The sequence below is a fragment of the Apus apus genome, chromosome 15 (genome assembly GCF_020740795.1).
Source record: "Apus apus isolate bApuApu2 chromosome 15, bApuApu2.pri.cur, whole genome shotgun sequence".
Classification (NCBI taxonomy): domain Eukaryota; kingdom Metazoa; phylum Chordata; class Aves; order Apodiformes; family Apodidae; genus Apus; species Apus apus.
Window position 1 is genome coordinate 5,617,366 of NC_067296.1, and position 15,760 is coordinate 5,633,125.

Below are 15,760 nucleotides of genomic sequence, written 5' to 3' on the forward strand. Positions count from 1 at the left end.
AAGGCAAAACAAATCAGAATCTTTAAATACCACAAAGGAACAACAACAAAAAAAAAAAGAGCACAAGCCATTTTTGCCTTTTGTAGGTCATCTTATCGAGACATCTCCACTTCAGAGCTGGGTACTGAAGCGGGACACTAAAAACGACCCAAGCGTCCTCAGCAAGAGGCAAAGCCAGAGGGAAACGTGTTCCCTGCTGCCGCCACGGCTCCCAGGGCGCAGACCCAAGCCTGGCAGGTGAAGTGAAACCCCCCGGGGCCGAAGCCCCCGCTGTTGAGGGCAGGGATTAAGCTCCTCGCACTGTTTTAAGGGGCCGGACCCGGCTCTGGCCGTGGAGACTGGGGGGTGGGCACCTCCAAAGCACCTTCGGGGACAACCTGGGGAGGGGAGGGACCCTCCGCTCCAGCCCCGAAGGCTCCCGCGCCTCCCGCAGGCCGCCCATAGCAACGCGGCAGCCGGGCGGTTGCTAGGGCCGGGGCGGGGAGCACTTCCTGCCGGGCTGGAGGCACTTCCGGCGCGGTGCGGCCTGCAGGAGAGGGGCGGTGAGCGGGGCCGGGGCGGGGATCCGGGGGGTCCTGGGGGGGCTGCGGTGACCGGGCTCTCTTGGGAAGGGGCGGGCAGTGTCTGCGGCATTCCCGGGAAGCGGCGGGGAGAGCCCCGGGAGCCGGGCTGGCGCTGCTCTGCCCGGGCCTCAGCAGGGGCCTGGTCCCGGCTCAGAGGGGCCCTGGTCCCGGCTCAGAGGGGCCCTGGTCCCGGCTCAGAGGGGCCCTGGTCCCAGCTCAGAGGGGCCCTGGTCCCGGCTCACAGATCCCCCTGCAGCCGGTACCAACTGGCCCAGCACCTTCTAAGTCATGTCAGCCATCCAGCTCCAGCTTTGCTGCTTCTTTTTTGCCTCATCGTTTGGCGGAGCCTGTCTTGTGCTGCACCAATACTTCTGCTCTTCCTACTCCAAAAGGAAGCTAATAAATATTCCTTGAAGTGCTCCTGTGGCTTCCTCCTCTGTGAATTACTTATAGAGTGAGAGGTATGGAGATGCCAGCTGGGAAAAACAGGGCCATAGAAAGACAGGTTTGAGGCTGCTCTGTTGAGATGGTGAGTTGATGGCCCTGGGAACACAGGGTTCTGGATCCCAAGGAGCCTGCAGCCCCTCACTGGCTCAGCCCTCCAGCTCCAGCTTGGAACCAGGGCCTCTTGTGTGGGGGTAACTTGCTGCCAAGCCCTAAGAGAGACAAAACTGACTATTTTTAAACATAAAAGATAAAACCAGCTTTTGTAGTGCAGTGCAACTGTTTGTGACCTACTTCTGGTGTGATGTTCCAGGGGGGTGGCCAGGCTGGGGGCTTGGCTGCTGTGGCTGCTGTGCATGCAGGGCTGCTCTGCTAGGAGCAGCTGGAGCACAGAGTCAGGTCTCATGGGGTTGTGCTTAAAATGGTGGTGGCAGTTGCTGCCAGCCTGCCTGAGAGCTCTCAGTGCTGGTCACATCACCTGGGGTTTGTTAGAAAAGTATTAATAGCCCTCAAGGGAGGTGAAATAGAAAAGGGGAAAGGAGGGGAGACCTGCAGAAGATGAGGATTCTTTTTCTTTTATTTTTTTTCGTTGTACCAGTTCCTTTTCCTGATGTGTTTCTGCATGTTGTGTTTCAGGTGTGTGAATCAGGATTATCAGGAGGAGTTTGTCCTGAGAAAACTCCAGGTGAGGAAAGAAGCAACATCTCTCCCTGTTTGAGGGGGAGCTGGGGGGACAAGAATAATGTTTTCCTGGAGATGTCCCAGTGAATAAAGCCAAGATCAAATGCAACTCAAGGCTGCAGTTTTCCATGGAGCTGCTTTTTGCTTAGGAACTGCTGCCTTAGAGGGGTGAGGGAGAGGGTATTGGAAGAGTCAAAGCACTCAGGGATGAGCTGCCTTTATTCTTGCTTTGCTGACACCTTCCTGTGTCCAGGGCAGCTTTTCTGTCTGTGCTGGGACTCACTGAGCCTGAGTGGCTCAGCATGTTATTCTGGCTTCATAGACAGGTCCCACCCAGCCCTTGCTTGTTGGATTTGAATCAGAATTTGAAATTTTTTCGTTTTTGCTGAAGTTCAGACCTGGAAGGGACCACGAGAGGTCACCCATTCTTATCACCTGATTCAAAGGCAGGATTAAATGTACCCACACCCCATCCCAGGCAGATGTGTAGCTGATCTGTCCTCTGAATCACCAGGAACAGGGATCCCACAGTCTGAATTCCTGTGGCTGCTGGTCCCTGCAGTTGGGAATTTTTCCTTGTCTTTTAGAATTTAAAATAAGATCCTGTATTTCAGCTGAATTAAAACAAAATCATTATTCCTTGTAATTGACATATCACTTGCTTTAGTGTGTCCTCAAATGACATTTGCCTGTTGTGCAGCAGCCCTGGGCTGTGGATTCATTCTCCTTTACTCACGTTTTACTCTAAATTTACCACCTCTCTAAACTGGGCCATGGGTGCAGAGAGCAGGAATCTCTTCCTGGCCTGGGAAATCCAGAGCCTGCTTTGGAGGTGGTTTCTGGGAGGCAGATGTCTGCCATCCCCCTGGGACCTGTGTGCAGCACAGTCTCACCCCCAGGTTTGGCCATGCAGAGGAGCAGTCAGTGCTGGGGAGTCGAGCTGACCTGATGAGCACAGCCCAGGATGGCACAGGTTGGGAAGGCTGAGTCAGATGGGAATCACAAGGGAACCCTGACTTTCTGTGGCCTGCCCCAGCAATTGTGGCAGGAAAGTTCTCCCTTATCCTGGAAAGCCATTAGTCATTCACAGAATTGACAACTCCATTAGCAAGAGATCAAGGGAGGAAGAAGGGACAGACTCGTGGCTGAGGAACTGGCTTGGGGCCCAGGAGATCAATGTGTAACTGCCACAACCTGCCTGGGAGACCATCATGGGCATGTGGGGTTTGGTGTAACACACAACCCATCCCTTTCTCCTCAACACACCTGCCTTCCCTGTGGTTTCTTGAAGTGCTGGTTGGTTTTTTACACCATGAACACCAGGAGGCTGTGACCACACGTGCAGTGTAAGTGAAAATTAATAACACCCTGCATGCCTGATTGACTGCAGGGAGAAGGATATTCTGGCTTATTTAGCCAGAATTATTTATTTCCCTTATTGTTTCATGAGTATTGCTCATCTTTTGCTTGCCTTCCCCTCCCCTGCAAACAGATGAATACCAGCATTTGAGGAGTATTTTATTGGGTAGGTGGGAAAACAGGGATGTAAAGAAAATGCAAATTTGGTTTCCCTCTTTGTTGTTAGTTCTGTAGATCAAGGGTGTCTTCAGAAACCTGCCTGTCATTTCTTGGTAATGGAAAGTGAATACCAGAAAGCATGATGCAAATAATTACTCCTCTTATTTTTTTTTTTTCCCCCTGGTAGTGACCAGTCTTCTGGAGAGCACTAGAGGAGGAGGAGGTGCACTCACCATGGCTGCTGAGCTGGATTTCTCCCCACCTGAAATCCCTGAGCCCACCTTCATGGAGAATGTGCTACGTTATGGACTCTTCTTTGGAGCCATCTTCCAGCTCATCTGTGTGCTGGCCATCATCCTGCCAGTCTCCAAGTCCCACAAGACAGTAAGCAGTGCTCCTCTGGATGGATGTAGAGGGAAAATAGGATGGGAGGGAATGTTGAGTAACTACTGGAGACACAGCGGTCTGGCCCTGGGGTTGATGAGGGTTTCATTGTTCACTCTCCTTCCTCCTGGGTTTGCCACCTCCAGCTTTTGAGTTGTTTATGCCCAGATTAGAAAGTCAGGAACAAACACCTGAGCCAGAATCTCTCTAAATACCAGTGACAAGAGTGCCCTGAAGCCCTGGCAGGCTGTGCTAAATGTAGGTGCTGCTCCTGACTGCACATGAGAAGGCTTTAGTCCCAGCTTCATATTGTCATCCTGCTGCTGATTTGCTCTGTTAATTAACAGGCAGGGTGTCCCCTTTGCAGGACCTGCCTTTCAGGAATATCCTTTGGGCTCTAGTTTGTGTGCAGTTTTTTTGGAAACAAGATACAGGGGCAATTTCTAGTACATTGTGACATGACAAAGGCGGTTTTCAGTACTGACACCCAGCCCTGTGCCAGCAAGTGAGGGGTCCTTTGATGACTTAGTACAGGAGAAGGTTAAAGGGAAAGGCTGAAAGAGCTGCAGGACTCCTGTTCCTCTAGGCTGGGCCACAGCAGGATGACCTGCATCTGCCTGGCTCTTCTGATAACAGCTCCATGTGCTGGGGACAGATCTTTGTGTTGGTGGTTGGGCTGCAAGTTTGGTAGTTTGATACAGATTTTGTCTAAATGTGTGTGGTGTGTTTTCAGTTACAGCTCAGCATGGGAAGCTCTGCTTCCAGGCTCTCTTTATTGCTATATTTGCTCCTTCTCCAGCATGGAAATTTTCAGCCTATCTGGGGAAGAGGGTTCCTGAGGGTGAGATAGAGCATGAAGGACACAGTCCATGACCCAGCTCTCACCTCTAACTGTTGGTGTGATGTGAATCCAGTGTCCTGGATTGTGGACACTGCCCTGGCATGGGCACCTGCTCCCTCCTGCCAGTCCTACCATGGGAGCTGCAGCTCCCAGAGGGAGATGGAGCAGGCTGGTCACCATGCAGTGGCACTGCAAGTCTGCACCCCTGTTCTGCAGCCCCCAGCACCCATATGTCAGTCCGTGGTTCCCCCTGATAAGTTATAGAGAAATATTGAGTAGCCTGGTTCTTGAAAGCTGAGAAGAGTGAGAGCTTGAGTTTGAAGTGGGAAACTGAAGACCAGGCCCCCAATTAAAATGATAAAGCTCAAGGACCTGTTCCTGCTGAAGTTTGCCAGCATGCTTTGATGTCTGCATGCTCTACTTTTTATTGTCTCCATGTGTAATTGTCTCAAATCCTTTGGATTTACTGTCCATGTGAGTCACTTACAAGACCGTACACACCAGAGGCTACCGCTCCAGATCTTGGGAATGATGGCTGGGATGCTGAGGATGCTTCTTCTCTGTCTTGGAGGCTCCAGGCTTTGAAGTCTCCCTCGGTTTGGAGATCAGAAAGCAGCAGTGTTCACTTGACAGCAGCAGGAGGCTGCAGCCCTGAGCAGTGACTGCCTGTTGCTCTGCTCCTCCCGAGCGCCGCCGCGGGAAGCCAGCCAGGACTCCTTCCTTGGAAAGCCACACAGATGTGAACTGTAATAGCCCAGTAGCTTGTGAGATGTTTAAACCAAGCTCCTTGATTAAAAGGATACTGTCAGATCCTTGCCTCCCCCTCCATTATCTGCAGCACTGGCTTGGAAGCTGGAAACTAGCACGTCTTGCTCAGCCGTTTTCTGTGTGTCCTTTTCCAGTTGGCACGCTCTGACTGATAGGAACCAAGATGCTAAAGCAATATTTATACTCAAATGCATTTAATGAAAGGAGGCAATCTGCCTGTGTGTGCTTTCTCAAATGAGACTGGCTCTGTTCCCTTGTGTTTTTACAAGATAACTAGACTTTATTTCCCATGGCTGAAATATTATCTGTCATCTCCCCTGAAGGAAACAAGCAGGATATCTAAGCATTCCTTGTTAGTCCAGGTGAAGGAAGCTTTGCTTGCAGTTCCCTCCCCTGGATTTTGGGCTTGGTTTAGAGCCTCTGAACTTTACATTCTTACTGCTGTTTTGGGGAATGTTTTTTGTCTTGCACATGATAAATATTAACATTTGGCAGAACTACCTGCTGAGTATTTCCACACACACTGGTGATTATATGGTGTCTTCTCCTTTTCCTAATTTGAATAGTTCTCATTTACTGTTGATTTTCTCCTTGCCTTTAAAGTTGGTTTTGTTTTTCTTCTCCAAAGCCTGTTTTAGACACTTAAAGCTTCTAACAGCTTCCCTGGTAACAAGCTGTTTCTGTGTATAAACTCACCAAAAACCACATGCAGAAGCAGCAGAGATGGTGCTGCTCAAGTCTCATGAAATGAGACTCAGTTTGATGTAGATGTGTTCCAACACAGATCCCCAGCATTTGCTTCCCCTGGCTGATACTCAGATTCCCAAAGTGAGCTGTCAGCACATTGTGAAACAAAGTTACTGACTGTTTCTTCTTCTTGCAGGACTCAGACAGTTTTGAGCCTAAGAATTCAGAGACAGTGAAGAAGCCAAAGGCAACTGCTCCACAGATAAGCAAGAAACCCAAGAAGGAAACCAAAAAGAAACGATAAAGCTGTGCCCAGTGAGCCTCAAGAGACACAATAATCAGAGATAATCATGCTTCCTCAGAGATGACATCAAAGGCAACTAACCATATGAAAGGGTTTTCTGGCATTGCCATGCTTCACCTTTTGGGGACAAGGAACTTACAAGAGTGGAAGGTACAGGGTTCTGCTGTAGATTTCTTAGAGACAAAGAGGACTTTACATATCCAGGACTTCATTTGACATGTTTAAGGTGTCAGTCACCATGAAGGTGACTTCTGTCATTCCTAATGGGTAGGGAGGGTTGTTGTCTGAGCTCCTCCACGCTGGCCAGGAATTGGAGCAAAGTCCCTCTGGGAGGTGGAGCACGAGTTTGCTACTTTGGATACCGGTTTGTGTTGTATTTTTGAAGGCAGAAGGATCAAATGCATCAAGAATACCACACTACACAGCTTTGTATTCATCTCTGTTGTCATCTAGTCTGAAATACACAGCTGCATTTTATGGCTTAATAACAATGTCTTTGTCATATTCTTTAATTCCTTAGGTAATAACTCCTGGGATTCCAGCCTGCTGTAGATGAAAGCTTTCATTTCCCCAGCATCCCTCCCTCTTTCTTATTTGCCACCCATGCACTTTTCCTTTCTGTTCCCACCCTTGAAAGCAGGTAATGACTACAAGGACTGGGGAACATTTTGATTCTAGGAGATGCAGCATTTAATGCTTGTGCTAATAGGGTGTTCTTGGAAACTTGGGAAGACCAGGTACTGCATGTTGGAACAAAGCTGCTGTGAGGCAGGAGTCTGGGAGTGCTCTGTTGGTCCTGAACCCAAGTGTAGTGCCTCGCTGTGCTGGGATGGACCCTCCTGTCAGCTGGCTGAGTCCTCACCTGGGCTCCATTTCATCACAACTGGGGCTCCCTGCAGTTGCAGGCTCCTTCCCAGCCCTACCTGCTCTGGCTGCTGCTCCTCCTGCTGAATCTAAACATGAATTCAGCCTGAGGAGATGTGGTATTTTAGGATCCAAGGGGTGGTGAGCTGGCTGCGTAGCATGATTGGATGGCAAGAGACATACACACTGTGTCCCTCCAGACTCTGGCTCTCCAGGCCCAGGGACAATCTAGAATTAGATGTAAATATGGCTAGACAGGACTGGGGAGATAGGAGGTGACGTAGCCACGAGTGTCTGTTGGGCAGCTCCAGCTTCCTGATGCCAGCTCACATCTTGGTTTGTTTGATCAGGAATGAGTCAATGGGAGGAGAACCTGCTCTTTTAGACGCACCCAGGGTTCAGAGTGGCTTTGAAGGAAAGAGTTCTCTGGCAGGGCTGCAAGTCTGCAGTCCTTTTTGCATACACAGACTCGACCCACCACTGCCTTGTGAGCCCAGAGCCAGCAGCAGTGTTGTGGTGTGTTGTGCTGGGGGTTTTCTAACAGGAGGTAAAGAAAACATTTTCAGAAACCATTAGTGTTGGGAACCACCACATTCTGTGCTCACTCTTGCTTTTGGTGGGTGAGATGGATCCCAGGACCAGTTTGATTCTCACCTCCCTGTGCTTCCCTGCTCCAGGCTTTCAGCTTCTTTTACCCAGAATGCTGACACCAAGTTGCACTGCTTAAAATCCGGCTTAGAGTCCTGCTTTAAATTCCACATTCTCTTTTTTGTTGTTTTTTGAGCTACATAAAGGCAATACTGGGAGGACAGAACAAAAGCATGGGAGATAGAAGCACTCTGAAGTTGCTTTGAGTTCTCAGTACAAAGAAACATTACAGAACTTTCCCGTGCAACTAACAAAGAACAGTGTTGTGCTGTGAGTTTCCATTTCAAACCTGTGTTCTTGTCTGTGATCTGCAGGGGAAAGGAAAACCTTCCCACTGCCCTGGATAGACACTGCAGATCCCTTCTTCCATTTTAATAAATGAGGGTGGTGGTGGTTTTATCTAACAGTTCTGGCTTTCTGCAGGTCACCTAAAAGGGGGGGGGAATTCATGCTCAACAGAATTGTGACTTGGAAGAATAGCACACACATCATCTGAAATACAGAAGCACCTCTCCAGCCAAGAATCAGTTAGCAGTGAGCACTGTGTGGTTGTTACCTGAAATAATCGGGCTACTGTGTCAACATCTACATCTAGTTATTTGCAGGCTGGCTTCCTCATTGCTAATCATTGATATTGGCATTTGGTTTTGTTGGGAGGGATTAAGGCAAATTCCCCAATCTGTTCCTAACAGCTTTATGTCTATTTGAATGCTCTTGCTAGCTGAACTTAGTTTTTAGAGATTACCCATATCCCATGTATTTTAGTTTCTCTTGAAATGTGTAATAAATAGAATCAGAATCTCTTTCTTTAAAGAGAAATCTCTTTTTACAGTTGTGCTGCCTCTTCCCCTGCCTTCATTGTGAAAGCTGCCAGAACTTCCAGACTGTGGGAACACAGGGACATAAATAACCTATTCAGGAAAGTGATCCATGAAGGGAAAGCCTTTCAGTGTAGCTAACACTGTCAGTTGTGTGTGCATCTGTCTCTGTGTTTGACTTGGAAGTAGCGAGCTATCTCCCAGGACAGCTTCACCTTCCTGGAAGGAAGGGGGAAATGCTGCAAGGACTCAGTTAACTTGCCTCTCATGAGAGATTCTGGCTCCGAGAGCCCCCACGAAGGCAGCAATTTCCTAATAAAGGCATCATTTCCTCATCATATGAGCAGGGGATTAGATGGGGATTCAGCAGACTGGTAAGAGGGATCTCAGTAGCCTCTTGGTGTGTGATTGTAAGCCAAGCTGACGTGGTTGGAGCTGCCTGGTGGCTCCTCTTGGCTGCGGTAAGACCGGCCTGGTAACCAAGCTCTGGCAAGCTGAGCTGTTGGTTCCCTGACCAGAAAACCAAAAGCAGAGAAGGACTAGTGTGGTAACTCCTTTAATTCCCAAGCACTTTTCCCCAGGCTGTGTTGTAATTAACATCCCAAAGGGAGCTGAAGACCTCATTAAGTCAATTTGATTGAAGGGGAGGTTTTCAAAGGTCTGCCTCCAGATACCAGGCAGTAGGCAGCAGCTCGGTGAGCAGCACCTTGCTTTGCCACCCAAGGCCAGGAGCTGGGCTGAGAGGTGGGTTTCCTCTGCCAGTGGATGTTACAAAGTCCCTTTCCCTCAACAGGCCAATCCTCAGCTCTGAAGAAACATGGCTGGGAGTTGAGAAGTCCTTGCTTCGTTTCTGATGGTGTTGAAGCAGCTCTACCTCTTTGGCCATGCTCATCTCAGAGCTGTGGCCACCACTGAGCTGTCCCACGCTCACAAAGCATCCTTGTGCTCCTCCAGAGTGAGCAGCACAATCCCTTGAGACAGGCTAATAAGTAGCTCGTGACTGGAGTTCCAGTTCACGTAGTTCAATTAAGTCCCTGTTAATCTTGCTCAGACCTAATTTACTTTCATTCTCATACACACACTTTTCCCTGCTCCAGAGAGGTTCTGGTGAGGTTCCCTACTGACAGGAACGGAAGAGCCCAAGGCCATCTTTGAAGAGGACTGATGTTTGCAGAGCAGCCCTCTTGTCCAGTCAATATAAGCTACAATTATTCCTCAGCCTGTCATGAAGAGTATGAAAATCCTCCTTCAGTGCCTGGCTTTCACAGGGGGTCAAGGCTGGATATGATGATGCTCAAGCAGAAAATCAGGAAGTTGTAGGAGGGGAGGACATCCTCGGTATCTCTGTTTCCCAGGGCACTGTTGAACTGTTCCCCTGTGTGTGTGTGCATTCATTCTTAGACAGCTGAGAGCTGAGGTGCTGGACTTGTCTCTTGGGAGCCTCTCTTACAGGCTGATACTTCTTTCAGGCAGAAGTGATGTTGGTCACAGCCCATGGCCTGCAGGCATTGAGATGACTATTGATTGAGTTGTTTGTTTATTCATCTCATGAGGCATCAGAGACTGACTGCAGCAAGGAAAGGGGATGATGAATGGAGAGTGTTGGAGTACAGAGAGCAGGCTGCTCTTCAGTGATTAGGCTGATTGCCAGCTTCAGCTGGCAAGGGAAGGGATCTGACCCTCCTTCTCTTCCTCATCCAACCAGAAGGGATTACTTGGTTGGGGAACATTCCCTTTCTCTCTGGCAAGTGACATGGGCAGTAATCAATGTTTGCATTTCTTCTTAAATTGGCAGTTACTGCAGGTCCAAGGTCCTGCTCTTCTCCTCTGGTAGTTTGTGGCTTTTGAGTGGTTGTTTGTGGGGGTGTTTCCTGGCTTTTGGTACCTGGCCCAATGTGCAGTAGTTAGACTAAATGTCTCTTGCTTGGGGCTGGCAATTGGAGGGTGATGAACTCAGCTCCCTGCTTCTCCCTTGAAATTCAGCTGGTTTTCCTGTTTCATGTTGATTCTTCCCCATTTGTGGCTTTTCTGTCACCGTAATTCACTCCTGTGCCCCTTCTTGTTGCTTCCACCCTGTAAACTCATGTCTATAGCAATCCTTCTGTGCTTACAGCCAATTTTTACCTGCCAGTGACAGGCTGTGGGTCTCACCTGCTGTTGCAAGGACTGATGCAAAGAACAAACACGAGAAGCATCTGGGATGAAGGAAACCATCCCCTTGTAATCAGCCCTTTCACTGTGTGTTTCTCTTCCCTGATGTTTTTGTTCAACCAGCAGATGTAAATGCTGGGGAAGGACAGCTCTCCACCTCGGGAGCCCCAGGCAGAAGCTGTGCCGTGCCCACCAGCCCACCCCTGAGCCATCAGGAGTTAAAACCATCAAACATGACACTTCTGAGCTCTTGGATTGAGTGAGTGCCGTGGTGCTGCGCGGGGTTTGCGCCACCCGTGCGGATCCTGCTCCTCCCCAGCACACGCAGATTTGTGCAATCCCAAACCTCTCTCAGGGCTCACTTCCCTTCTCCCAGCTTCCCTGGTTTCATCTACTGCCTGGAGGCCCTGGCATGGCTTTGATGCTCTGTGCACCCTGCCTTGCTGGAGGCACGAGCAGCTGCCGAGGAGCAGAGGGACACAGGGCGGGTGGCTGGGGCTGAGAGGCTCACAGGTTCCCCCATTACTTGAGTCCAGCCTTTTTGGCTGGTAGGTACAAGGCAAACCTGCTTTGGGTCACATCTTTGCTTTTTAAAAACATCTATTGCCTGGTGATGTCGTACTTGACGAGCTTGGCTCCCAAATGGGGGTGCTGTGGGTGGAGGGGTTTGAAGGGCTCTCACTTCTTCCTATCAGCAGTTCCAGGCCAGGAGCTGTGTCCCTGGTACCACGCAGTCCTATTTACATGCTGAATGCAGCATTCCTTGTCTGTGAAACCTGCACTCTGGATGGTCCCCCCTGTTTCTTGCCAGAAGGCTCTCCAAGTCTCCTGTGTGCTGCCCTGCATAGTGTCCAGCCCATCCCAGTTCAGGGACTGGGGCCACAGAAAGCATCAGGGAAATGTCTCCCCCCTCATTCAGTTCAGTTTAAACTGTGCTCAGATCCAAACATCATATGGTTTGAATTTTTCAGAGTCAGACTTTGGCCTCCTTAGCCTATCCCTTGCTTGAAGGACCAAGACAGGATGAATAAGGGGAAACACCCTTGTGTCTACTCTGGCTCTGGGCTGGAGAGCAGGGGGGTGCTGGCAGGGAGGCTGCTGGGCTCCTCTGCTGCCCCAGCAATGCCTCAGCCCCCAGGGCAGGGTCACCTGGATCTGGCTACCAGAGCACTGCACTAGCCAGCCACCCCTCTGCTGCTCTGTTAGCAAAGCAAGCCAGCTTGAGGGCTACAGATCTCATCTGGACTAGTTTCCATCAGCTTTTCTGACCCGCTCGTTTCTGTGGATACTAAGACTGGCCAGAAAGCAGAATTTCCACCACTGGGAAATGCTAACATTTTGTGTGTGGATTTTCTGCTGAGGCAAGAAGCAAAAAGTGTCAGATTTTTGCCCGAATGAGCCGTTCCAAGATACCTAATTCAGATTGTATCGAAACCTCCTCTATTTTATCAGCCAGCAACCTGACAGGAAATGTTGTGCCTCTATTGAACATGCAGATAATCCTCACCCCCAGCTGTTGAACTCGATGCCTCCTTATCAAACATTGGCACGTCACCCAGTCTGTGGTTTCCCCGAAGTCCTTTCCTCCAGGGAATTTTGCAGTGACACTTCCTGGCTGGGGCTGCCTCAGTGCTGGGGTAAAAGGGCTCCTTTTGCAAGGCAGATTGTCACCACACTGAGGGACACAACAGGTCCTGAGCCCTCCTGCTGACTCCTTCTCAGCCACCTCTTTTTATCCTCCAACCTGGGGGACAGTGGCGTTTGCTGCAGCCCTGATGCTCAGTGTGGGAGAGAATGGCCAGGATTACTGTTTCTATCATGAAATATGGGCAAATGGCTCGTGCTGCAGGAGTTATTCTGGTCAATCCCCCTTAGTAAATCAGCCCCTGAGCTCAGAACTGCAGCTTCCCTAACAAGGCTGGTGATGCTGATCATTTGGCTGCCACACACTATTTGCAGGGCTGTAAAGCTCAATGGTCTTCAAATCTCAGGGCAAAAGCCATGGCTGCTTCTGTCCAGCATCTCAAATGCAACCATTACATTCTTAATTGCAATAATTGGTGCAAATATATCTGGAATTTGCAGTGAGCAAAACACAGCCAGCCTGAGGAACAGAACCCATTAAACAAAACTTACTCACGCTTGCCAAGGGGATGCTTAAAAATAAATCTGGCTGGAGATGAATAGATGTTTTGTTGTAAATCCACAGCTATGTTAGAGAGGTCAGGACTCAGATCAATGACTTAACCCAAAACACACCCTCTTACTTTGCAGGAAGATTTCAGGAGCCCCATGGAGCAGTTTGAGCTGCACACCTGGAGGGAGAAGGAGCCAGGTACTTACTTACTCATGCCTGCAGTAACTCTCATTCTTCTTTTTCCTGATGAAACTTGTGTAAAGGTCAGCAAGAAATGCCTTTAAATTATATTCCAACAAGAAATCAAGATGTGCTGTAATAGCTGAGCCACCAGAAATATTAATTTCTACTTTTTTCTTTTTTAATTTGAAAGTACCTGGTTTCATTTTCTGTAACTCCCTCCCTGGGGTGGTTTTATCTGTACTATTCAAAAGTGAAGAGAAAGAATCCTCTGAAGAATCTACATTTCAGGGAAGAGACTGAAATCCCTAGTTGGGTTAAAAAAATAAAAATAAAAAAAATAAATTGTGGATTAGACTGTTTAAAGATAAATACTCAAGAGAGGGGCAGGAGGGAAAGAAAGGCAGGTGACTGGGGAAGAGGCTCAGGGCTGAGTCAGGGACGCAGTGGAGCGTGCTGGGTTGCTGAAACTTAAATGGTCTGTGAGGGCACATTCCTGAATCTGAGCCCAAAAGATAAGAGCTGGTTTTGGAGAGTATCTGTTGGCCATTTTGAATTTTCACCTTGGCATCTGCTTTGAAGAAGAGACGGCGTGGTGGAGTGTGTCTGGTGTGTGAGGAGGGCAGAGCCTGTGCTGTTGTTGGCCTCCCAGCAGCAGGCCAGGGCTGCCAGGGATGGGGACTGGGATTGTGGGGCAGCCTGTAGAAAGGGAGTTGGTTGCACAGGAGGAAAACAAAATTCAAATATTTATAAGTCATAATTGCATCTTAGATTTGGGTTTAGATCCAGTAGAGGCTGAGTCACCCTAACCAGCTCAGCCGGGGCTGGGGCCGGGTCCCTGCTCCCCCAGGGCACTGGGAGTGTCCCTGTGTCCCTGTGCTGGCACAGCAGGGAGAGAGCAGGGGGGACCCCAGGCATCAGTGTGACCCCTTCTTTGTCCTACAGCGTGACCAAAGAATGAGTGAGCAGGGTGTTACCCCGGGGCTGCCCCACACCACATGGTTAATTCCTTAATCCCAGGTCAGATGTTTGGTCAAGAAATCCCTCCTTACGCATCCCCAAACCAGGATAGCAGGGTGGGGGGTGGCTGTGAATTAACACCCCCCAAACAAAAGCCTCATTGCAAACTGGGCTGTGGTTTGGGGCTCCAGCAAGGAGCAAGCAGGGCTGCTACCCCCAACCCAGCACCCCAAGGGGGTGTGGGGAGCCCGGCTGCCCTCTCCCAGCCCCGGGAGGGAGCAAAGGCAGGAGGGAAAGTGCCTGCACTGACATTATCAACTGGCAGCTCCTCCCAGGGAAGGGCCCCTCCACGATGTGCTGGCCGGGGGGTGATGGATCCATGCGTGCGTGACTCCTTGTTCCTGGTGACTCATGGATTCGCTGGCCTTTGCCAGTGTCATGGGAAATATTTTTTTAATAACTCAAATGCATAAGGTGGGCGGGGGTGGGGGGTGGGGGTGGGAAACAGAAAGAGAAACTCAGCCACATGGCTCTCTGGAACTTTTTAACTTCCTACATTGTTTGGAAGTGTCAGGTCTTGCTCAGATTAAATGGGGTTTTCAGAAAAGTCCAGCTGAGTGCCTGCAAGGGTTGGTCAAAGGAGTGGGAAGAGGATGGCAGAGGCAGTGCTGGCTCTGGAAATGCAGCCCACGGGTCACCAGAGCCAGCCAGCAGCCGAGCGTGCCTCGGAAACCAGCTAAAGGGGGTCTAAGGAGCTGGCTGCTTCGCCCCATTTCTTCCTGGAGGATGAAGTGACAAGGAACACCCGAGTGGATGGCTGATGGGGCAGGTGGGAGGGCTGCCAGCACCGCGGGGCTTGGTGCAGGCGCCGGAGCGCGCTGAGCCCGGCTGTGCGCCCAGCACCGCGCTGCGCCGGGGCAGAGCGGGGCATTTGCCACCTCCTCCCGCCGCTGGCAAGGGAAGGGAGTGAGGAGCGAGGGGAGGCATGGCTGGAACTGACCCCGTGTTCAGCTAGGGTGATGCTGCCAGCTGGGAATCGGGCGCTCCGGGAACACACAGGGCTCCATTCTGCCCCGGTTTGGAGCCTGGCACCAGCGGCAGGGGTGACCTGGGGGGTTTTAACCGAAGGACGGGGCAGATGCCCCCGTGGGGCACGGGCACTGCTTCCCACCCGCCTCCCCCGGGCCTGGCAGCGAGCCGGGGCTCCCCAGGGAGGCCAAGGACCTGGTTATCTCTCCTCGCTTTTCCTCCACGCTTAAAATTTTGCCTCTTTCTGACTTCAGAGATGGGGGAACGTGGATTGCAGTCCCCGGGGGACAGCGGGGTGTCCACCCTGGTGATGGAGACGCACCGATTGCAGTGCAGGGTCTGACAAAGCAGCATTTCTCCCGTCTCTTAGAGCCGATTAACAAAAGCAAACCCCGACCCAGCCGGCTGTTCACCTGGCTGTTTAACCTCCCGAGAACCCTTTCTCCTCCCTGCTCCCAACTCTGCCTTCCAGGTAAACACAACAACGCCGTTCTCCTGGGCAAAGAGGGGAGAGGAGAAGGGGGAGACAAGCGGCGGGGAGCCCCGCAGCTCTCCAGCCCCTCACCCGTGGGGCCCAGGACGGCGGCGGCCGCCGCTCCCACGCGTGTCCCCGGCGCGACCGGGCGGTTCCCGCAGCCGGGGGCCGGGGCGGGCCGGCAGAGCTGGTGGCGGGGGTGGCCCCCATCCCGCCGCGCTCCCGGCTGCGCGGAGCCTTCTCCCTTAAAAAAAAAAAAAAAATCAACAAACCCCACGGAGGGGAGGGGCTGCTGCTTTTTCCCCCAT

At 50.8% G+C, this 15,760-nt stretch overlaps 1 protein-coding gene across 1 annotated transcript; it reads left to right on the top strand.

The window, feature by feature from the left end:
• Positions 1–496: 496 nt before the first annotated feature.
• Positions 497–6,681, top strand: MANBAL (mannosidase beta like). The gene is made up of 4 exons (XM_051632993.1): positions 497–542; positions 1,644–1,692; positions 3,394–3,590; positions 6,083–6,681. Exons 3-4 carry the CDS (start codon positions 3,441–3,443, stop codon positions 6,188–6,190), a joined length of 258 nt encoding a protein of 85 aa, XP_051488953.1. The 5' UTR covers positions 497–542; positions 1,644–1,692; positions 3,394–3,440; the 3' UTR covers positions 6,191–6,681.
• The last annotated feature ends 9,079 nt before the right edge of the window (positions 6,682–15,760 follow it).

Coding starts and splice junctions, on each gene's coding strand:
- MANBAL (XM_051632993.1), top strand. CDS start 3,441: ATGGCTGCTGAGCTGGATTTCTCCCCACCTGAAATCCCTGAGCCCACC. Junction 3,591..6,082: donor TCTCCAAGTCCCACAAGACA/GTAAGCAGTGCT, acceptor TTCTTCTTGCAG/GACTCAGACAGTTTTGAGCC.